The sequence below is a fragment of the Narcine bancroftii genome, chromosome 9 (genome assembly GCF_036971445.1).
Source record: "Narcine bancroftii isolate sNarBan1 chromosome 9, sNarBan1.hap1, whole genome shotgun sequence".
Lineage (NCBI taxonomy): Eukaryota > Metazoa > Chordata > Chondrichthyes > Torpediniformes > Narcinidae > Narcine > Narcine bancroftii.
This window is the reverse complement of record NC_091477.1, coordinates 123,983,486-124,008,551: the sequence shown is the minus strand read 5'-3', so window position 1 is coordinate 124,008,551 and position 25,066 is coordinate 123,983,486. Positions and strand designations below refer to the sequence as shown.

At 39.3% G+C, this 25,066-nt stretch overlaps 1 protein-coding gene across 23 annotated transcripts in view; it reads right to left on the bottom strand.

The window, feature by feature from the left end:
- The window catches only part of masp1 (MBL associated serine protease 1), a 167,798-nt gene that overhangs the window by 104,671 nt on the left and 38,061 nt on the right, over positions 1 to 25,066 (bottom strand). The window contains exon 7 of one of the 23 annotated variants that reach the window (XM_069897700.1): positions 593 to 7,211. The exons of 17 other annotated variants lie outside the window; for them this stretch is intronic. In XM_069897700.1, coding sequence (XP_069753801.1) covers positions 7,168 to 7,211 — 44 coding nt within the window. In that variant the 3' untranslated portion in view covers positions 593 to 7,167. Of the gene's footprint in view, positions 1 to 592; positions 7,212 to 8,423; positions 8,751 to 14,944; positions 15,166 to 21,355; positions 21,520 to 25,066 lie in introns of those variants that run through there. 5 more of the 23 variants (XM_069897699.1, XM_069897702.1, XM_069897704.1 and 2 more) reach the window with 5 other exon arrangements.

Here is a 25,066-nt window from a genome sequence, read left to right as displayed (position 1 = left end):
TATGTCACTAGCTACCTTACTTTCTTATTTCATCTTTTCTTATTCTTTATTGCTTTTTTAGTTGGCTTTTAAGTTTCCCAATCCTTTTGCTTCCCACTAATTTTTGCCATATAGTTTGCCACATATTTAGCATATCACTTTGGGATGTGGAAGGTATCAGGAGCGCACAGAGGAATCCCAAGCAGTCACAGCCAATGTGAAGGCCCACATTGAGCCCAGGTCTCTGGGGCTGTGAGGCAGTGTTTATACCTACTGCGCCACCCAAACAAAGGGTAAACTTAATTGAGGCACATTACGAGGCCACAGACAGAGTGAACAGAATGATCTTGGCAGGAAGGTCGATAACTAGAAGACAAAAGGTTCAAAAATCAATTGTGAAAAATTAGGAGGTTGTTTAGAAAAATAATTTCACTCAAAATCATTGGGGATCTGGGACTCACATTACCAAATTAATAAACTACAAAGGAACTATGAGGTGTTGTCACCCAGAAAAAAAAAGTTCCTTAGACCAGTATTGATTCAATGGGCCACACGCTCTACTTCTGTCCTGTAGATATCAAGAGAAAGAACAATAGACACTTCTGTGATCAAATTTACCGAATCAAAAAAGGAATTTAATTTGTTATCAATTATTTAATAACAGTGACATCTTAAACTGCCGATACATAATTATTTGCAGATTCATCATTGATATCACTAGGTTCAGTGTCAATATCAACTACAACAGCAGAATCTGTGTCAATTTATCACTATGACCATAATCTTCAAGATAAATGTCAAAAACAACATAACAGTACACAAAATAGTACACTAAATGTAGCCAGAATTTGAATTAACAGTCAGCTCATTCCTCACACATGGAAGCAATCATTAATAATGGCAATTCAGTTAGTACTGGGGAGATGACTGTTTCTTACCTGGAGAATGACTGCTGGATCCAGCAATGGAAAATGAACTAGTGCAGATAAGAAAAGTTAGTGGAGTATGGAACATGTAGACAATATTGAACATCACCAATCGGACACAATGATTCAGAAATTGCTGAAAAAGTAATGGTGAGCATTTCCTCTTGTGACTGAGAACAGTACAAAGCACGGACAGACCCTTCAGCTCATGTGTCTACACCAACACGATGCCCAAATGAGCTCATTATGAACGAACAGAGATTTCCTTGGAGCTTTGATTCATTTCTTTCACAATATTATTTTTGGAAGCAATATGCAGGCAACTGGAGACATGATTAAAATGAAGAAAAGGTACAATGTGACAGCTGAGAAACATGAACAACAAACTTAAGAGCTTTGATGGGCTCATTTGATGGAAATGACTAGTGAGGGCCAAGTGGGCTCTTACAGACAAACTCAAGAGAATTTATAATGGTGAATGAAGAAATGAGGAATTAAACAATTACTACATCTGTCTTCACAGAATAAAAATCACAGAATATGTGCTGGATTTATTAGAGAATCCGGGATGCAGCAACTTAACAGAGCATTTAAAGAACAATTAGTGAAAACAAAAACTAGAGAAAATAGGCAGAAGGCAGGTTGTATGAAGTAAGGAGACTGCAAAAGGATTTAGATAGGTTGGAAGAATGGGCAAAGTATCAGTTGGAGTACAGCGTAGAGAAGCATATGGGAGTCCTGCAATTGGGAGCCCTCTTGCAGGATTCCCTAAATGTTAACTTGCAAGTTGAGTCGCTGGTCAGGAATGCAAATGTTAACAGTCATTTCAAGAAGACTAGAATACAAAAGCAAAGATAGCATACTGAGGCTTTTGTCAGACCACATTTGGGTTATTTTAAGCAATTTTGGCAAACAATTAAGGAAGAATGTACTGGCATTGGAGAGGGTCCAGAGGTTTCTGAAAATTATCCCAAGGATGAGAGGGTTAATGTATAATGAGCATTTGATGGTTCTGGGCCTGTACTCACTGGAGTTTAGAAAGATGAAGGGGAATCTCATCAAAACATTCCGAATATTGAAAGTGATGTTTGGCAAGATATTTCCAGTCACGGGAGAGCTGAGGAACAAAGGGAACAGCCTTGGAATAAGTGATGAAGAGAAATTTCTTTAACAAGAGGGTGGTGGATTGATGGAACTTGTTGCCACAGAGAGCTGTGGAGGCCAAGTCATTGGGAATATTTAATGCAGAAGTTGGTAAATTTATCTGCATTTCCTGCTCAGCTGCCATGACCCACTCTTCCCCCAAATGTAACATACACAGGATTTCCTTTGTCCTTATCTACCACCCCACCAGCCTCCACATCCAACACATTATCTTCTGGAATTTCTGCCACCTACAACAGGATCCCACGACTCGACATCTTCTTCCACCTTCCACAGGGACCGCTCCCTCCATGCCTCTCTCATTCACTCAACCCTCTCCTTCAATCACAACACCCCCTCCCCCCAGCAACTTCCCCTGCGGTCACAGGAAGTCCCACTTCTCCTCCCACGCCACCATCTGGGGCCCCAAATAGTCAAGTGAAGCAACAGTGGAGAGTCATCTACTGCATTCAATGCTCCCTTTGTGGCCGTCTCTACATCGGAGAGACTGGGAGCAAACTGGGAGATCACTTCGCTGACCTCTTTCGCTCTGTCCGCACCAGTGACAGGGATCTCCCAGTGGCCAACTATTTCAGTTTTATGCCCCACTCCCATACTCACAGGTCTCTCCATGACCTCATGCACTATTCCACCAAGACCACTGTACATTGGAGGAACAATATATATCTGGGCACTTTCCAACCTGATTGCATTAACATTGACTTCTCCAGTTTCTGCTAGCCTACTCTCCATTCTCCCTCCCTTCCTCCAGTTCTCTGCCCCTTCCCTCTCTATTCACAGAGGTATCCCTCCTTTACCCTGCTTGCTGGTATTCCCTCCCTTATCCACCTATTACCTCCTGCCTGTAGGACAGTGCTCCTCCCCCTGCCCCTTCACCATTTTGTTCAGGCGCCTGCTGACATTTTTCCATACTTTGAAGATGCCCAGGCCTCATGTTGGTTCTGTATCTTTATCTTTACTATATAAAGTCCACTGTTTGACCTGCTGAGTTTCTCAAGCATTGTTTTTAACTTAATGCAGAGTCGATAAGTTTGTGATTAGTAAGGGTGCTAAAGATTATGGAGAGATGGCAGAATGGGGCTGAAAGGAAAAATACACAGCCATGATTTAAATGGCAGAATAGACTCCATAGTCTATAAGGATCAAGAGCAGAAACAGGCTATTCAGCCCATCGAGTCTGCCCACCATTTAATCACAAGCCGATACATTTTTCCACTCATCCCCACTGCCCGGCCTTCTCCTTATAACCTTTGATGCCCTGGCTAATCAAGAATCTCTCAGTCTCTGCCTTAAATACACCCAATGACCCGGCTTCCACAACAGCCTGTGGCAACATATTCTACAGATTTACCACTCTCTGGCTGAAGAAGTTCCTCCGCATCTCTGTTCTAAGTGGATGTCCTTCAATCCTGAAGTTGTGCCCTCTTGTCTTAGATGCTCCCACCATGGGAAACCTTTCTACATCTACTCAGTCCATGCTCGAAGGGCTGAATGGCCTAATTCTGCTCTGATGACATAGGGAAAAATGCTGTTAACATTTGTACCCCAGAACGAATTTCAAGTTCCAGTACCTTCTAGCTCAAATGCAGCATAATTCACACGATAGGGTCAAAATCACTATTTCAGCAAATTCAAACCCATTGATATGGAGATGCACAAGCAACAGATGAGAAAACAGATAATGATGGTGAAGAATGCAGATGGGAACAAGGCTTGTAATAGAAAATGGCAAGTTGAGGAGGCAATCTAGAACAAAAAGCAAGAACAGGCATGGGAAATTATAAAATATAATATGTAAAGATGAGACTTTTCTGATACAACAAAGTAATTGACCAAAACGAGAAAAGCAATTGACAAACTAATCAAATTTGAGTTTTAAACCCTGGTCTAGGGACATTATAGGAAATAGACAACAGTGGCTCCATTCCATAATGTATACATCATATCACGTATCGGAGATACAGATTTAATACCAATATATGTGGTGCTATGTGCAATTGTTGAACCATTTTACAATCGGATTCATTGAAAGACTATTATTGCTGACCACGTAGGCATGGATTGCCATTTACAAAACAACTGTCCCTATGCAACACGTCTGTTAAACTGCATAGTCGAGATTTAATCTCCCAAAGACAGAGGTCCCAAATCCTTGGAGAAGGTGGCCAGTATATTGAAACCAGTAATTGATTGAAAAAGCAAATTGTGCAGAGGATGGAAAGAGTTATAGAAGGAAGGAAATATGAAAGACCAGATCACAACTTAAATGGTGAAAGATTTGCAGCCAGCTTTTGTGTAGAGTGAGTTGGGAGTGCTTGTGCATGAATTGCAAAGGTAATTGCGCAGGCAACAGGTAACAAGGAGGCAAGTGGGATGATGGCCTTCCATGGCTGGAAGGGATGCAATTTAAAAGCAGGGTTGTTCTCCTGCAAAAGCATTTAAGAAAGATAGATTTTTGTATAGGAGGGGAGTCATGGGGAAAAAAGCAGGTAGGTGGAGCTGAGTGCAAGGCCATTTCAGCCATGATCTTACTGAATGAGTGAGCAGGTTTGATGCGCCAGATGTCCTCCTCCTGCTCTTATTTATGTTCTTGTATGAAAACATTAGAGACTCATTTACAAGAACAGTCTTGAGGAACTGGAGTATAATTTAAAAATTACAAAAAGTTTGAGAGTACGTAATTATGAAAAGGATAAGGATGAATTTTAAAATTTTGAATGCTGAGAAGACTGATTTCAATAGTGTGAGAAGACCTGGTGAAAGGACATTGGGAGCAGAATCAAGAGGGTAAAGTGATAGCTGATGAGTGTGGATCTTTAAAAGAGAGTTCTGAAGAGTTCCAGAGCTCTAATGTTACCATGCTTGAAAAGGCAACTAGAATAATGGAGTTCTGAAGAATCTCATGAATAGGAGAGGATTTAAGAAAGGGGCGATGAAATATCGTTGGCAAGAAAGACTAAGAAAATCTCAAATCATTCACAAAGTACATCAGGAGCAGAAGGGTGGTCAGAGAAAGAGCGAGTTCACTGGGGGACTAAAGGAGTCATCTCTATGTGTAGCCAGATGATGTGCTGAGGAAAATATAGTAACAGCTGATTTCAACTTTTAGATAGATTTATGGATGGAAAATGCTTAGGATATAGACCAAATGCAGGCAACTGGAAGGCATGGATAAGTTGGGCTGATGGGCTTGCTCCGTAGATGGAGTCCTGATAAGAAATATTTGCGCCTTCATTAGCCACAGGTGAGATGCCAGAAGACTAGAGAAAATCCAATAGTTAAAAAAAGGCAAAATTATTTGTTTTAACTCTCATTAGAGAACTGATTCATGTTACAGAATCCCATTCCATGGTATTGTGTCGGTTGCTTGAACAAATACTAGGTTAACGAGACAATGAGAAACCCCATATAGACAAGGCACAGAAGAATAAGGATCTAATGTTGGCAAGTGGGATGAGTGGGGCCTGGCAAACACATTGGCATGGACGTGGTCGGCTGAAGTGTTGTTCTTTATCCTTTGCTTCTTATCACATAACTCAAAGGGAAGAAATATAAAACTTTACAAGCCACTGTGTGCAGTTCTGATCACTACACAAAGTTGGAGAGAGAGAAGAAGAGCTTCCAGGATCTTGCCTGGATCAGAGAACTTTTCTTATGAGGAGAGATTGGATAGATTGGGCTGGTTTTCCCTAGAGCACAAGAGTCTGACCTGAAAGATGTATACAAAATGGACAGAGACATATGAACTATCTAAATCTTTTTCCCGTGGTAGGCCACGAGTTTAAGGTGAAAGGAAAGGGGATCCGAGGGGAGAGGTTTTTTTTATATAAACAGAGTGGTTGATAAATGGAATTTGCTGCTATATGTGGTAACAGAAACAACTACAATTATTTGTTTGAGTTATTCATATAGGTACTTAAATAGCAAAGACACAGAAAGTCAAGGACCTTATTCAGCCACGTGATGAGGTGAGAACCCTTCCTTGAAAAGGGGAAAAAATGTTGTCATGGGTGTGGTGCACAAAGGCACAGCTCTGATGTCCAGCCTCTGACTAATTTATATTAGATTTTTTTCCCTGGAGATTTCCCTACAGCCCTCCATATCCATGCCTATCAACTCGCCAGGTTACACTTAACCCCCTTGCCCACATTAGGTCCTTATTCTTCAGTCCCTTGCCTATTTTAGGCTCTTGAAATGTCTTTAATTTTTTAAAAAAAATTTAATTTAGACATATAGCCCTATGAGCTCATGCTGCCCAATTACACCAAAATTAATCGACATCCCCGGTATGCTTTGAAGGGTGGGAGGAAATCAAAGCCCAGAGGAAAATCCCACGCAGACACAGGGAGGACATACAAACTCAAGACACACAGGATTCGAACCCAAGTCCCGACTGCTGGTGTTGTAATGGCTTTGCGCTATTCGCTACGCTAACTGCGCTGCCTATGTAGGAATTGTTGACTTTGTAAAGGCAATCCCTACATTACATTGGGGGTGATTTTCTAGAAAATGGACCATATTGCGATTTTATGTAATGCAAAGCTGCATCCCTTGCTTATGCATCAAGAAACGAAGGTTGAAAAAGAGATTTGTGATTATTTACTTTTTTCACCTAAATTTCAAGTGGGTGGGATTTTGTTCCATATTCCAGAATTTTTGGTAGTGATTTGCAAATTTGGGTCACCTGAACTGCTGTAACAAGAGAATCCACTGAAAAATTCCTTCCTTTCACATTAAACACAGGCTGTTTTAGTTTCGGTACTCCTACTGCAGACAAAGATTTTGGTCTACCTTATTATGCTATTGGCCTCTCACAATCCAATGTTTCTTTTTCCAGGCCACCCCTCAGCCTCATTCGCTTCAGGGAAAATAAACCCAGTTTCTCTCATCTCTCCCTCTGGGAATTAAGTAGATTCAGAAGGATCACAGAACGTTCAGAAGGATCAAGAATGATATACATAACACAAGTATTAGTGTTAAAAGGTTCTACAATTTGTCAGGTTGTTGTCGACTGGAAACAGTCGCAGCGAAGCTGGATGAATTCATGCAATGGTCACTGAAGATGATCGCCCAGTCAGTGTGATCTCCTGGAGCTCCTTTATATCCCTTCAGGTTTAGAGAGGTATTTCCTGGAGTGTTTTCCTAAATTATTAACATCAGTGTCATGGACATCAATTTAGACATCATCTGGATTATTATCATTAACAAGGAAAATGCAGCATTACAACAGGAATTTCATCCACTACCATCCACCTCTTCGCATCAACAGTTCCACACTCATCCACACTACACACATTGGCAAGACCAGCAACAGTATCAGTATCACCCATTACACCACGTTTACCAACACAGATAAGGGTGGTACAGAGGTCAGGCTCCACCTCACAGCCCCAGTAGCCAGGGTTCAATCTCAATCTTCAATTGACTTGAGTGCAGTTTGTAATCATGTGGCCAATACAGTTATAATGCGGAACATTCCATCCATGTATATTTTCCACAGGCAGCTGGATAAATCCATTCCAAACTAATTTGTTTAATTTAAATCATTAGAAAAGTAATGGAAATGTTATCAACATTGATACTTAGGGGAGCTTATTCAATGCTCTTCAACACGCAGAGGATGAGAGATGACTTAACAGAGACGTACAAGATTATTTCAAGCATAAATAGGGTGGACATGCAGGGTGATAATAGCCAATATCAGAGGACATCTGTTTAAGGTGGGTACCTTGAATACACAACTGGGGTAGGTGGAGGCTAGTACAATAGGGACATTTAAAAAACTCTTAGATAGGCCCATAGGTGTAAGGGTTATGGACTTTGAGGTTCACAAGATACATGAACAAAAGCAGGCCAATCAGCCCATTGAGTCTGTTCCATTGGAAAGGATTAGAATGACACTGGAATAGGTTTATATATGTCAGCCTGTATCATGGGCATTTATTATGCTATAATGTTCTGTGTCCACAGTCAAGATTTATCAAAACCACCTACCTACAGACGTAGTCCAAAAAACTGAAGTGAAGTTGAATGGCTTTGATAGTAAGATGGCATTGTTAAAGTGTGGCTGAAGGCACTCAGATAAAACCCAAATCAACAGACAGAGGCAAAAACACTCCAATGGCTGAGTTACACTTTGCACAAAACAAGGCAGTGGTTGTGGGAGATCAATTATCTTAGTCAGATGACATCACGAATCAGTAGTGCCAGTCCAACTTCCCTTGGTGAAGTTTCTGAAAGTAGGGGTGAACTACAAAATTTCATTAAAGAACATGACTCCAAAATTAAGGATTTGGAAAGAACTCTTGAAACTCATGAAGTCCTGCTGAGGATGTACAAACTGATAATCTGGGATTTAAAAAATTTACAATTTATTATTGAAGAAGGTTGCAGACTTAGAAACAAGAAACTGAAGAAATAATTTGAGAATCAATTAATTTAGAGGAGGGAACAAAATCTGGCCAGTTTTCCGAAATTTTCACTGGGTTTCTCCACGAGGTTTTTTGACATGATTTGTTGCCTACAAAATGTATTGATTGCTTATTTCTAGATCTGCTTCTGGCATAAAGCCTTGTTCGATTATTCTTTGTTCCAGATCAAAGATCAGCTTCTAAGAGTCCTGGCACAGAGGTACTTTAACCTATCGGAATCAGAACATTGGGATCGTGGATGACTACACACCTAATGTAATGAAAGAAAGATCTATATGTAAAGAAATTATATTCCAGCACTACAAAGCCAACTTAAAACCATCTTTGCACTTTCCAGCTAGATTGAGAATGACCTTACCGGACAATACCGAGAAGTGCTTGCTTTCTCCTAAGGCTGCAACTGAAATTCTGAAAGATTATCACCCTGTTTCAGTGGATGAGTGAATTGTGTATTTTCAATTTTTCTTACCTTTTGTTTCTTTTTAACATGTTAAATAATGATTTCAGTTAATAATAATTAATTAATTACTGAATCCATGGGAACGTTACTATTTTCCTTATATTTAGTCATAACAGTTCAGCAGCTGCATGAGCTTTCTTATCTTTTGTGTTCATTTCTGGGGTAACTGCCAGGAGTGAGTTTTGGGGATATAGTTATATTTGTTAGCAGCTGCCTTTTGCAGTGGGGATTCTCGGGATGGGGAGAGGGATTTGTTAGCTTAGCAAAGATTTTTTCAGAGAAGCTTTTTGGCTACTTTTGTTGGGTGTGCCATCATTTTGAAATAAATTTATATACTGATTTCTAAATTCTTTGAAGGCTATAGGTATTAAGGTTTTGTCATGGAATGTTGTGAGGCAAAACCATCCAGTTAAATGCCGTAAGGTCCTTTCTCATATTAGAAAGTATAAACAGGAGAATTTTTTTTTAAACAAGCAGCACATTTTTGTTTACCTAATACCTTGCAATTTCTGAATTTTTGGAAGGGACAGAAACTCCACTCAGCATTTTTGGCTGAATCTAGGGCTGTTTCAATCTTGATTGATCAATCAGTGCCATTTATTAAACATGAGGTTATCGCCGATCCGAACAGTTGTTTTCTTATATTGTCCCGTAAACTATATCCTAAACTTTACATCTTTGTTAACATTTATGGTCCTAATACCAATGATCCGACTTTTTTTTGAACTTTTCTTCTCTCTTTTACCAGATTCGAATACATATTCTTTGACAATGGTGACTTAAACTGTTGGCTTGATCCGATATGTGACTGCTCATCTCATAAAATTGTGAATATAAATAAGTCAGATATACTAATAAATTATTTTATGTTACAATCTGGGGTTATTTATGCATGGAGATTTTTTCATTCTGATGATAGAGTTCTCTTTGTTTTTCAATGTCCACCATATTCTTGAATTGATTACTTTCTTATAGACCAACAATTAATTTTTTTCTGTGGACTTTTGTTCTTACTGTATATTTCGGCGTACAAGTTGAGTTGTGAAACCCTAAAAAATTTCTCAAAAAAGCAGGGGGGGGGGGGGGTGGGGGGTTCAACTTGTATGCTGGATATACTTTTGAGACCTTAAATTCACCGGAAAAAAAACTGTGATGTCGATTCAGCGTACAAGTCGATGCTGGAAGCACCCCACCACTGGCACCACCGCTCCCCGCCACCTCCCCACTGCTGGGCACCTCCATAACCGCTCATACCTGGGTGTCCTTGAGGTCACCATCGCCCCTCCTGCCTGGTAGGCCGAGGTTCTTGCCCCCACCAGGAGCGCAATGTCGTTGCTCCAGCTCCATGGGTCGTCGCCAATGCTGCCTGGTAGGCCAAAGTTGTTTTTTTAAACTTACTTAATTTACAGCTTTGGGGGTCGACTTAGATTGCCAGATAGAACAAAAAACCATTAAAATAAGGTTAAAAGTAAAGGGGGGGGGGGGGGGCGACGACCTATCTGCCAGTAGACTTGTATGCCAAAATATACGGTATATTAATTTCTGACCACTCTCCAGTGATTCTGTCTATTAATATCACAGATTTAACAGAATTACTAAACTATGGTGGTGAACACCCTTTTATTATCGGACCCTGATTTTTTGAAATTCATGAAAGATCAAATTGCTTTTCTTTAAAAAAGCATAAAATGAGTACTTGCCAGAGATTTCCATTTTAGTAATTTAGAATGCTTTTAAAACTTGTATTAGAGGTCAAATAATTTCATTTTCAGCTAATGTTAAAAGCAAGGCCAATCTTGAGAGAAATGACGTCCAATCAGCTGAAGTACACATGCTCTAACTCTGAAACCTGAGCTTTTCAAAAGAAGGGTTGAACTTAAAACTAAACATGATTTGCTTCTTAACTATACAGACACAACTTTTAAAGAGTAAATCCAAGTTCTAGGTGCATGGTGAAAAGGCAGGGAAACTTTTAGCGAACCAAATTAAAAATCACACCGCTAAATGAGATTCATAGAGACAATGGTAAGGTTACTAATGATTAGGCTGAAATCAATGAGACTTTTTCTCAATTTTATTCTAAGTTGTTCAGATTCAATTAAAGATCGAAACTCTTTACAATTCTTGGATAATCTGACTTTTTCTTCAGTTTCTTCAGAGAATAAATTAAAGTTGGAACAACGTATCTCAGAGCAGGAGATTGCTGTAGCTATTAACTCTTTACAGTCTGTCAAGGTCCCTGGTCCGATGGCTTCTCAGCTGAGTTTTATAAATCATTTTCCCATTTATTGATAGCTCATTTACATTCTGTTTTACTCAATCCTTAGTTACTGGGATGCTGGAACATTAAAACCATGCTCAATATAGCAGACAGCAGTCGCCCAGAATGACACTCCACTCAAGTTGCACATGAACTTTCAAGATTGGATATTGACATCGCTGTTCTTAGAGAAGTCCGCTTCCCAGAGGAAGGCAGCCTTCAAGAAAATGATGCCGTCTACACTCTGTACTGGTCAGGCAAGCCAGAAACTGAGAGATGTCTTTCTGGTGTTGGTTTTGTGGCCAGGAATTCCATGGCCTCCAAATGTAACTTACCAACGGGTCACTCCAACCGCATTATTTCCATGCACCTCGCTCTTCAAACCGAGCAGTATGCCACACTCTTCAGCGTATATGCCCAAACTCTTCAGTTTTACACTGATCTGTACAATCTCATATAGATCACCCCTGCAGGTGACAAGGTCATCATCCATAGCAAACTCAATGCCAGAGTAGGCCAAGATCCAAAAGCCTGGAGAGGAGTATTTGGAAAACATGGTGTTAGAAGCTGCAATGACAATGGCTGCCTTCTATTAGAGTTGTGCATTGCACAGCAGCTCACCATCACCAACACCATTTTCTAGCAGAAAAAGTTTGAAGACAACCTTGTGCATCCTCGGTCAAATCATTGGAACCTCGGAGACTACATCTTGGTGTGCCAGAGAGACCTTTTGGACGTCTTACTCACCCAAATGATGCCCAGCGCAGAGTGTCATATTGACCATCATCTTGTCTACTCCAAACCCAAGCCAAAAGAGGAGCTCCAAGGAAGTAGTCTCAATTGACAATCTCCAGTCAACTAAAGTGAAAGCTGACTTCTGGGCAAATCTTCAGTCGAGGCTTGACTATCCCAGTTTCCCCACAGACCCCCTCCAGAAGTGCTTTGGGAATACCCAAAAACCACCATCCTGCAGACCTCTGAAGAAGTCCTACAGTTTTCCACAAAGAAGAACAAAGACTGGTTCAATTAAAACAACCAGGAAATTGAAGAATTGCTGCTGAAGAAGAAATCAACCCACCAGGCACACCTTGCTCAACCATCTTGTCTTGACAAGAGGGCAGCCTTCCATCTTGTATGCAGCAATCTGCAGCACATGTTTTGAGAGATTCAGAACGTGTGGACTAACCTTGCAGAGAGAACTCAGCTTTGTGCAGACACCAGTAACTACAGATGGTTTTATTAAGCCCTGAAAGTGGTATGCAGCCCTTCAAACCACGTCCAGAGACCTTTATGCAGTGCAGACGCCCAGGCACTTTACACCGACAAGGCATCCATCCTGAACTGGTGGTCAAAACATTTCCAGACTCTCTTCAGCACCAACCTCATGGCCCAAGTCTCAGCAACTCATTGTATCCCATAACAGCCAGCGAAAACAGAACTGGACAAGGCCATAGAGACTGTCAAGGCCATAAAGAAGCTGAAAAGTGGTAAGGTAAAAGGAGTCGATGGAATCCCACCAGAGGTTTGGAAGCATGGAGGCCATGATTTCTTCGTCTGCTGCTGGGAACAAGGAAAACTACCACAGGACCTCTGTGATGCAGTCATCATCATCCTGTACAAGAACAAGGGAGAAAAAATCCAACTGCTCCAACTACCATTGATAACTCTGCTCTCCGTCACAGGAACAATCCTCGCAAGAGTGCTCCTGAACAGACTGGTGGCCATCATTGCAGAAGAAAACCTCCCAGAGAGTCAGTGTGGCTTCAGAGCCAACAGGAGCACCATCGACATGGTATTTGTTCTCAGGCAGCTCGAAGAGAAGTGTCGGGTATAGAACAAGGGACTGCACCTGACATTTGTCAACCTTATCAAAGTATTCGACATTATGAGGAAAGGTTTGTGGCAAATCATGGAATGACTGGGATGTCCCCCCCAAGTTCCTCAGCATGGTCATCCAGCTACATGAAGATCTCCTTGGCTAAGTCAGACACAAGAACCTCTCAGAGCCCTTCTCAATAGGCAATGGTGTAAAGCAAGGTGCTTCCTTGCGCCAACTCTCTTCACCATCTTCTTCAGCATGATGCGCCAAAGGGCCACAGAAGACCTTGATGACGAGGACAGTGTCTACATCCAATACCGCACCAATGGCAGCTGTTCAACCAGAGGGGACTACAGTCCCATAATTCGCCGGTGATGCTGCCCGTGCTGCTTATACAGAGGCAGCCCGGCAGCATATAACGTCCTGCTTTACGAAGGCTGCGGAGCTCTTGGACTGGAAGTCAGCTTGAAGAAGACAGTTCTCCACCACCCCACACCTCAGGAAGAGTACCACCCTCCCCATATTACCATCAGCAATACTGACCAGAAGACAGTTCAGCTACCTGGGGTGCACCATCTCGTCAGATGCCAAGACCAATAGAGGTTGACAACAGATGGGCAAAGGCAGACAGTGCATTCAGCCAGTGTATAAAGGAGTCTGGAACAACAAGCATCTGAAGAAAGGCACAAAGATCAGTGTGGACAGAACTGTGGTACTGACAACCCTCCTGTACGGCTCCAAGTCGTGAGTCACCTATCACCACCACCAACAACTCGTTGACCGCCTCCACCAGCGCTGCCTCTGCACCACCCTCAGCATCCACTGGAGACTTCATCACAACATCGAAGTCCTTGAACAAGACAGAGGTTATCAGCATCAAGACCATGCTGTTGAAGACAAAGCTCTGCTGGGCAGGGCCCGTCTCGCGGAATGGAGAATCTTCACCTGCTCAAGATTGTGCTGTATGGCAAACTCTCCACTGGCCACCGTGACAGAGGGGCACCGAAAAAGAGGTACAAGGACTCTGAAGAAATCCTATGGTGCCAGTGGTCTGCTCTAGCCTCCAATCATGTGGCCTGGCGACATGTCATTCACCAGTCTGTCTCCTACTTCAAGGACACATGCAGGGCTGGCCTTGAGGACAAAAGGAGATGGAGGAAGAACCATGACACAGCAGCACCAAACCTAGAAAGCAGACGTGGGCAGCCCCCTTCCTAAATCTTCATTCGCGAAGCCAAGCCATGCTGATGATGAGTTACTAGGAAGTTGCCAGAAATTTTGAGGCCTTAATTTCTCTTCATATGTTATGTTATGTTATATGAAAGAGTATAAAGACCCACCACACTGTTGCTCCTACCAACCAATCTCCCTCTTAAATATTGATACCAAGATACTGTCTAAGATACCTAGAATAAATTATAAAATTCTGGACACCTGGTGCCGGAATGGGATCAGTTGTATCAAAGATTGTTATGAGCACGGCCAGATTATGTCATTCAAACAACTAGAAATAAATATGATTTGTCGCATAAAACTTCTGCTATCTCCAGCTAAGATCTTTCTTAAGGGATAATTTGGGACCAACTACGCCCCTGCCCATGTGTAGTTACTTGGAGATTCTAATTTGAAAGGGGAATATACACAAGTTCATCTCTATGATGTATCTCCTATTCCAAAGTTAGGGCCCAAAGCTGGGCCTACACAAGTCAAGGGAAAGGTGAGAGACAGACTTGGGTACAACAATCCACGAGTGGTGCTAGCCAGATCTATGCCTGGATAGCATGACAGCAGTTAATGACAGGTACAGATTGGTGCAATACAATTTCCTGCATCAACTGTATCTCACACCACAAAAATTACATCAATTTAAGTCATAAATCTCAGAAATGTACTTCAACTTGGCTGTGTACAAAGATGAGATCCTTCTGGGAGGACCTGGGGGACATTCTGAAAAAAATTACAAAAGTGGATTTTCCACAGGGACTGGAATTGAACCTTCTGGGTAACATGATGGATGTGAGTTTTAAACTGTCCAGATACCAAATTCAGTTTGTGAAGATCGCCTTGTTGGTAGCCAAGAAATGTATAGCCGTCACGTAGAAGTCTGACTCCCAACTAAATATTACCTGATGGAATACAGAGATACAGAGTTGAATTCCCGTGGAGAAAATGACATACAATTTGAGAAGAAAATATGACACATTCCTTTGGGTATGGCAGCTTTAACTGTCACATATAGGTATGTAGCTATAGTTACACATAGAAGAAAGATAAAAAAAATCTGTGGGATGGGGCACAGATGACGTGTTCTTGTTTTGTATCTTTTCAATTTTTTGTTACTTTGGGTTAATATTTGGTTCCTTTCAGGATCTGTGACTCTATAGTTTTTTGGTTCTTTATGTTTATTTAGTTTACATCAGTGGTTCTCAACATTTTTCTTTCCATTCACACACCACTTTAAGTCATCCCTATGCCACCAGTGCTCTGTGATTAGTAAGGGATTGCTTAAGATGGTATGTGAATGGGAAGGGAAAGTTGAGAATCACTGCTCAAGACCAAATTTTTACTGACATATTTTGCTTGAGAAAAATTCTCATTGGCCAATTTCCTTTGGAGCTATAAAACTCTGCATATATCAAGTCAATTAAAACAGTGGTTTTCAAACTTTTTCTTTCCACCCACATACCACCTTAAGAAATCCATTACTAATCACAGAGCACCAATGGCATAGGAAATACTTAAAGTGGTATGTGAGTGGAAAGAAAAAGGTTAAGAACCACTGGTTTACATAATCTTTTCCTTGTGGTATTCGGGTATAGGAGAGAAGGGAGAGAGGTGGACAGGGCGACAAATGAACTCTGAATATAATATATCATTGTTGATAAGTTTGTACTGTTGTTTTGGATTGTGAGAGTCTTGGAAAATCAAAAATAAATTTTTAAAAATAGATACTGCCTAAAATTTTAGCTCATAGACTAGAGAATATCATCTCTTTAATAATCTGAAAATCAAAATGGGTTTATTAAGGGATGTTACTTACAATTTAATATTCATCGTTTGTTAAACGTTCTTTACACTCCTAGTTTCGCCCTCTAATAGAGCTGAATGGGAATATTTATTCATTGTACTAGAGAAATTAAATTTTGATCCACAATTCATAAATTGGATTAAACTGTTATATTTATCTCCAACAGCCTCAATCTTTACTAACTCAATTAAATCTAAACCTTTTAAGATGTATCATGGGCCCAGACAAGGGTGCCCTTTAAATCCATTATTATTTAATTTGGCTTTTTGGCAATCGGCTGATATTTCAGGAATCACAAGAGCAGGAAGTGTTCATAAGGTGTTTCTCTGTGTAGATGATCTTTTACTGTATATATCGAATCCTGACTAATCAATTCTATTTTATCTCCATCAATTTAGGAAATGTTCAGGATATAAATTGAATTTGCAGAAGAGCGAGCTGTTCATCTTGGGTTCTTTCTGGTCTTTAGATTCCCATGTTCCTTTCAAAATAGCTAAAAATCAGTTTAATTATCTTGGTACCTCTATTACTAAGAAATTCAATAATTTGTTTAAAGAAAATTATCTTACTTTAATGAGTCATGTTAAGAAATCCTTGACACAGTGGTCCCCTCTTTCGATCACAAGATGAATATTTCTCCTACATTTTTATCTATTTTTCAAGCTGTACCTGTTTTTGTTCCCAATCCTTTTTTGATTAATTGTATTCTATTATATCTTTTTTTTATATGGAAAAACAAGGGCCCCCACTTCAAAAATGTTTTCCTTCAAAATACTAAAAAGAATGGGGGGGGGGGGTAGCATTACCACTTCAGGTTTTTTTTGGGAAGCTAATATTAGATACATACTTTTTTGGATTCATCATTAGGAAAGTTTAGATGCATTAAGTTCTATTAATCAAATTAATTACATGTACCAAAAATTATTCTCTTCTTTTGATACTTTACCTTTTCTAACCTCAAATTAACTGATAATTTTGTTGTTAGACATACACTGAGAAATTGGTTTCAATTTAGGAAACATTTTGGGTCCCATAGATTCTTATTAATTAGTCCTATTTTAAGCAAAGTTTTTTTAAACCATCAGTTCAAGATATCGGTTTCCAATATTGGTCTAATTTAGGTATCGAATCTTTTTCAAGATTTTTTTACTGACCAAAATCTTGCCCTCTTTTGAACAATTATCCACCAAATTTACAATCCCTCAACACCACTTATTTTATTATTTACAGGTTAGGAGCTTTTTAAATTATTTCATTTTGAAGCTTCTTGAAGACCTGAAACCTAATATGATAGGGGTGATTTATAATTTCCAACCTAATTATAAAGGGTGGGATCTGGTTTTTATGAATTACTTCTAAATTCTCTGGATAGTTTCCTGGACAAATTTTAAAAACAAGATTTTCAACAGCTATTTTCTGAAACTACATGGAATTCTATTCTGAAACGAGTGCATTCATCCTCTCTTTGTGCTAGACATTATTACAATTTAAGGAAGTACACCGGGCCCACTATTCCAAAGTCCAATTAACTAAATTCTATTCTAAAATCTCTTCTAAATCCAATGTATGTACATCCATATACCTATCCAAATTTTTCTTAAAAGATAATATTGTACTTGCCTCCACCGGAAGCTCATTCCACACAGACCCAATTCTCTGAGTGACGAAGCTTCCCCTTGTGTTGAACCTAAAGTTCTGCCCCCTAACTCTCAGCTCATGTCCTCTAGTTTGAATCTCCCCTCTTCTCAATGGAAAAAGTCTATCCATATCTACTCTATCTATTCCCGTCAAAATTTAAAAAACCTCTATCAAATCTCCCCTCAGCCTTCTACGCTCCAAGGAATAAAGACCTAACTTCTTTAACCTTTCCCTATAACTTTGGTGATGAAACCCAGGTATCATCTGGTGAATCTTCTCTGTACTCTATTTTGTTCACATCCTTCCTATAATTTGGTGACCAGAACCGAACACAATATTCCAAATTTGGCCTCACCAATGCCTTGTTCAACTTTTACATTACCTCTCAACTCTTAGATTCTATGTTCTGATTTATAAAGGCCAGAATTCCAAAGGTTTTATTCACTATCCTATCCACCTAAGAGTCCACCTTTAGGGAACTATGGACCATTATTCCTAGATCTCCTGTTCAATTGCATTCTTTAACACCCCACCATTCACCATGTATTTCCTATTTTCCAACTTTCAGCTCACTCTTCTAACTTGCCCAAATCTCTCTGCAAGATTTGAAAACCTTCCTCACTATCCACGCCACCAATCTTAGTATCATCTGCATACTTACTAATCAAATTTACCACCCCATCATCCAGACCATGAATGTATATTAAAAACAACAATAGACCAAGTACAGATCTTTGAGAGTCACCATTAGCCTCCAACCCACCATCACTCTCTGGCATCTCCTATCCAGCCACTGTTGAATCCATTTTACTGCTTCCATATTCACAGCTAATGACTGAACCTTCCTAACTAACCTTCCGTGTGGGACCTTGTCAAAGGCCTTACTGAAGTTCATATAGACAACATCCACTGTCTTACCCTTGTCATATTTCCTGGTAACCTCTTCAAAAAATTCAATAAGATTTGTCAAACATGACCTTCCATGCATAAATCTAGGTTGAATGTTCCTAATCATACCATGTCTATCCAGATAATAATAATTAAAACTTTGTTTTCATTGTAACTTATATACAACTGTAATTTATGTAACTTATTGGCAAACTTGTTGGGATTCTTTGAGGATATAATGGGTGTGGTGGATAGAGGGGAACAGGTTGATGTTGTATATTTGGATTTCCAGAAAGCTTTTGATAAGGTGCCGCACAAGAGTCTTCTCAGTAAGTTACAGGAAAGTGGAGTCCGGGGAAGTATATTTGCCTGGATTGAAAATTGGTTGTCTGAGAGTCAGGAGGCAGAGACGGGATAAATGGGAGCTTTTCAGGTTGGCAGAGAGTGATAAGTGGGGTGCCGCAAGGGTCAATGTTAGGCCCACAACTGTTCATCATTTACATTGATGACTTGGAGGAGGAGACAAAATGTGGTGTAGCCAAGTTTGCGGATGACACCAAATTGAGTGGAAGAGCAAATTGTAATGAGGATGTGGAGAGTCTGCAGAGGGATAGAGTTACGCTGGATGAGTGGGCAAAGGTCTGGCAGATGGAGTACAATGTTAGTAAGTGCAAGGTTATCCACTTTGGCAAGAAAAATAAAAGAGCTGAATATTATTTAAAGGGTGAAAAACTACAGCATGCTGGTGTGCAGAGGGACTTGGGAGGGCTTGTGCATGAATCGCAAAAAGTTAGGTTGCAGGTGCAGCAGGGTATTAAGAAGGCAAATGGAATGTTGGCCTTCATCGCTAGAGGAATTGAATTCAGGAGTAGGGAGGTAATGTGGCAACTGTATAAGGTACTGGTGAGACCCCACCTGGAGTACTGTGTCCAGTTCTGGTCTCCATATTTGAGGAAGGATATACTGGCTTTGGAGATGGTCCAGAGGAGGTTTACTAGGTTGATCCCTGGGATGAAGGGGTTGACTTATTATGAAAGATTAAATCGTCTAGGATTGTATTCGCTCGAGTTCAGAAGAATGAGAGGAGATCTTATAGAAACATATAGGATTATGAAGGGTATGGATAGGATAGATGTAGGAAGGTTTTTTGAGCTGGCCGGGGAAACTAAAACAAGAGGACACAGTCTCAAGATTCGGGGGAGTAGATTTAGGACAGAGATAAGGAAAAATAGTTTTTCCCAGAGAGTAGTGAATGTTTGGAATTCTCTAACCAGGGAAGTGGTTGAGGCTGCCTCACTAAACATATTTAAAATTCGGTTAGATAAATTTTTACATGGTAGAGGAATTAGGGGATATGGGGAGAAGGCAGGTAGGTGGAGTTAGGTCATAAATTAGATCAGCCATGATCGTATTGAATGGCAGAGCAGGCTCGATGGGCCATTTTTGGCCTACTCCTGTTCCTACTTCCTATGTTTACTCTGTAGATGTGGTCTTACTGTTCTATTTTATATGGTTCTATGTATGTTAAGATTGACCAGTTCGATTGCTCACTGAAGAACCCTTCCCACTATTTGGTGTGATGTGATAAATAAACCCACAAGTATCCAATGTACTTTGTTTCTCAGCTTACCTCTCCATCTTGCCAACTTTAGGGATCCCTGGGCAAATACCACAGTCTCTTTACCCTCAAATACTTCTTTTGCCTATTATTCATGGTGTCAATTTACATTTTAAAGTTTTTTACATTTTAAATTTAGCCATACAGCACAGTAACAAGCCCTCCTGGACCACGAGCCCATGCCATCCAATTACACCCAATTAACCAACAACCCCTCTACTTTTTGGAAGGTGGGAGGAAACCAGAGCAATCGGAGGAAATCCAGTCACACAGATAGAATATACAAACTCCTCAAAGACAGCACTGGATTCGAACCCAGGTCGCTGGTGCTGCGATAGTACTGCACTAATCACTACACTAACTGTGCTGCCCAATCTAGTGCATGTCCAAACTAAAATGCATCATCTCTTACTTTATAGGATGAAATTCCATCTGCCATTGCTCTGTTCAGCTTACTAATTCATCAATTATTGTCTTGTATCTCAATACTACTGTCTACTTCTGATTTCCTGCAGCTACAGAATTCTGCTTCTGATACATCAACATTTAGAAATATCTTATGAATAATTAGGCAATGATGTACAAGATTGGTCTGTAGACATGGCTGATGGATCTAATATGAAAAGTGTGAGTGGATAATTGGTAGCCATGATTTGGCCCCGAGATCAAAGGAGGGCAAGAATAGAGAATGGTCCACAATTCAACCAAAAGAACAAAGTGCAAGGCAAAGCCACGACCCAGGTCACAAGAACAAAGAATTGGGAACACTTTCTTCTTTCCGCTGGTCATCTTCCCTTTCCATTCCCAGTCCTGATAAAGGAACTCAACACATTGAGCTGAATGTGGATTTTAGGAGGGGGAGGCCGAGTGACCATGTACTTTGTCTTAATTGGCAGGACATTTGAGAGTGTTAGTACCTTCAAGCAGTGAGGTCACGGGGATGTCACATTATACCATAGGGTTAGGATGTGGAAATCTTACCCTCCTGGGAAAGTTTCAAAAAAAGTTAAAATAAGTAATATTTTGAACAATTAAAAGTTGCTGTAGGACATTTTGCTATATCTACAATAACTCTAAACATGTCTCCAAAGAAAGAGAAAAAGACTGCTGCCTTACCTGGAGCCCAGCACGACAAGAAGAGACTTGAGGCCTATCGTTGGGAAGAAGCAGGGAGTTAGCTCTCAGGCTGCTCCCAGGTGAGAAATCCATTTGAAGGGCCTTCTTTCAACGTAGCTCTCCCACAGCAGTGGAGAGATGATGTCGAAGAAGAAACCGGAAGTGATGTGTGCATACACGAACAATAGGGGCCTTCAGCAACACCGATGGAGGAAGAAGACTCGGGCTCATAGTCATCCAGCAGTGAAGAGGATGAAGACCAAGAAGGAGAGCAACAGCAGGTAGAGGAGATAACAGAAAAAGTTAACTTTTTAAAAAGTAGAACATATCTAATATTGAGTTATTATCAGAGTTCCAAGGAATAGTAAAGGGAGAAATAAAAAAAGTTTTGGAGGCTGTCATATAAAATGAAGAAAAAAAATTGGTTAATTAGAAAGGACAATGAAAAAAATGCAAGATATGCAACATGTAGAAGATATAGAGTAACTACAGTGGAAAGATACTACCACTGTCTCAACTATGGAGAATCATAGCAAAAATTTCAATAGGAGAAATAATAAAATAATGGGTCTTAAAGGAAAAGCAAGATTTAATTGGTTTCTTTATGGAATGGGTTCCTGAAAAGTTGGAAGCTAAACATTTTGAGCGACTCATAGAGATTGGAAGAGCACACAGAGCAAAACCACTTCCAACTCAAAATCCATAATCAGTGTTGATTAAATTTCTTCCGATACTTAGATAAGGAGAAAATCTCATCTTTGGTAGCAGAAAAGGCAAGATTAAGAGGAGGCCTGCTTGAATACAAAGGGCCAAAGTTTTAGTTTACACTGATACAAGTGCAGATTTATGAATAAGAAGTAAAGAATTTAACCCAGTTAAGAATATTTGTACTGCATCATCCAACGACTTTGAAGGTCTTTATGCCTGATGGAGATGGGTTTTTTTTCGAGCTTTGTGTAAGCTGAAGAATTCACACAAAACTTCCAAGAGTTCAGGAGGAATGAAGAAAGAAGACTTGCTGATGTCAGTGTTTCTTTGATGGACTAAATTTCTCTGGCAGTTCTCAAAAGATGGAGCAATTCAAAATATTGTATACCTAATACACTTTTTATGTCCATATTTTCTTTGTTTAGTTTATGGGCTATTTTTTGCTAATAAAGTTTTAAGTAAGAGTTAAAGAATTAAGAAATGTACCAGGGGTTGGGGAGGAGAGGAAGTTCTGACTTCTAATGGATCAAGTGGGTAATTGTGACTCCAGTCACGACCGTAAAATAAAAGGAGGTGGTGTTGGACTTTCTTATCACTACACCTATTGGGGAGGGTTCATTTTGTTTCTATATAGTTAAAAGTTTGTTTATAAGTATAATTGAAATTTTCTTTTTTCTTCTTTCTATCTGGATTGCCGGAGGTGGTACATGCAAGCACACTGGGTTCAGATTGATAGTTATGGGAGGAAGGCTGAGGACACAGTGGTTTATTACGATGAGTCATACAGTGAAATTCATAAATTACAATGTTAATGGATTAAATGGATCCATGAAAAGAAAAAGAATATTAACATATATTAAAAAGATGGGAGTAACATTATCTTATTATTTCTTGCAAGAAACTCATTAACTGAAAAAGAACACAAAGTTAAAGAGAGATTGGGTGGAATATGTAGTAGCTTCTTCCTTTAATTCCAAGGCAAAAGGTGGGATAATTTTAATGAAATAGAATATTTCATTTAAAATACAAAGTGTAGTCACAGATCCTACAGGGAGATATGTGATGGTATATTGCCCAATATTTTCAGAATTAACTTGTATGCACAAAATGGAAGTGATGAGAAATGTATTCAAGAAATTTTTTTGAACTTAGCAGAGGTACATGAGAATATTTTAAAAGCAGGAGACATTAATTTTTGTCTAGACCCAATCTTAGAACTACAAGAGGAGTAGCAAGAACCAAAGCAGCAAAAGCTACATTGGTACTAATGAGAGACTTGAACTTAACACATGCATGGAAGAGAATCCATCCTAGAGACAGAGACTATTCTCTTTGTTCAAATAGACATGATTATTATTCCAGAATTGATCTATTTTTAATATCTGCGCAAATACAAAGCAGGATGTTAGATGTTGGATATAAAACAAGAATTTTATCTGACCATTTGCCCTTGTTAATGACTATAGTAATGCCTGATAAAGAGAAATAGGTTTATAGATGGAGAATGAATTCAGTATTATTGAAAAGATTTTTGTAATTTTATTAGAAGACAAATTCAGTTATTTTGTGATACAAATGAACTTGGTGAATAATAAATTTGTAATATGGGATGCTCTTAAAGCCTATTTGAGAGGACAAATTATGTTTCACCTCTAAAATTAAGAAGGGTTATATGAAAGAGGTAGATCAATTGGAGGAAGAAATAATGGTATTGGAAAAAGATCTTCGAAAGCAAAATTCAGAAGATAAACATAGGCAGCCAATTAACAAAATAAAATATAATACGTTACAAATCTATAGAACAGAAAAAGTGATGACAAGAACTAAACAGATATTATGAATTAGGTGAATGAGTGCAGAAAGTCTTTGCATGGCAATTGAAGTCGGAACAGGCTTCAAGAATGATTAATGCAATTAAAAATGACTCAAATGTGGTTAGTTATAAACCTCAAGAAATAAATGAAACTTTTAAGAATTTTTATTCCAAATGATATAGTTCAGAGTCCTTGAAAGATAAATAAAATAGATAGATATTTATGCAGAATAAATCTACCTAGATTGAATATGGAAGAACAAACAGAATTGAGTGCATACTTTACACAATTAGAGGTGAAAGAGGCAATGAGTTCATTACAAAGTAACAAATCCCTAGGGGAAGATAGTTTCCCATCTGAATTTTACAAAGAATTTAAAGACGTATTGATTCCAATTTTTTTATGGAACTGTTAGATCAACCATCAACAACTCATACTCTCCCAGATTCATTTTCATCTGCAATAATTATTGTGATACCAAAAAAAGATAGAGACCCTTTTAAAAACCCTCATCATATAAACCCACATCCCATTATTAAATGCAGACTACAAAGTACTGGTGAATAGAGTTACTAAATGATTGCATAAATTAATAAACATGTATCAGACTGGGTACATGAAAAAGAGACAATTGGCAGACAATGTGACTAGGCTAATTAGTATTATACATTTAGCACAAAGGAGGAAAGATCTGAGTGTAGCAGCGGCTTAGATGCAGAAAAACCCTTTGATGGATTGGAATGGGACTTTTTGTTTAAAATTTAGGTTTGGTCAAACTTTTATAAACTGGATTAAGGCATTATATAATTCTAAAGCAAAAGTAATAACTAATGGGCAAATGTCCACTTCATTTCAACTGGCGAGGTCTAGCAGACAAGGCTGCCCCTTATCCCCAGCTCTGTTTATTTTAGCTGCAGAGCTACTAGCAGAGGTAATTATGAGCAACTCAGAAATTAAAGGATTTAAGGTCAGTCAGGAAGGGGATAAAACTAGTTTATTTGCAGATAATGTTTTAATATGACAGAACCCGAGAACTCCTTATGGAAACTACATTTAAATTTGGAAGAATATAGTAAAATAAATTGGGACAAAAGTGAAATTATGCCCCTTATAGAAGGAAATACTCCATTTAAATGGCTAAGAAAAGGTGATCAAATATTTAGGGATTCAGATAATGATTTAAACAACCTATATAAACTTAATTATTTATTATTACT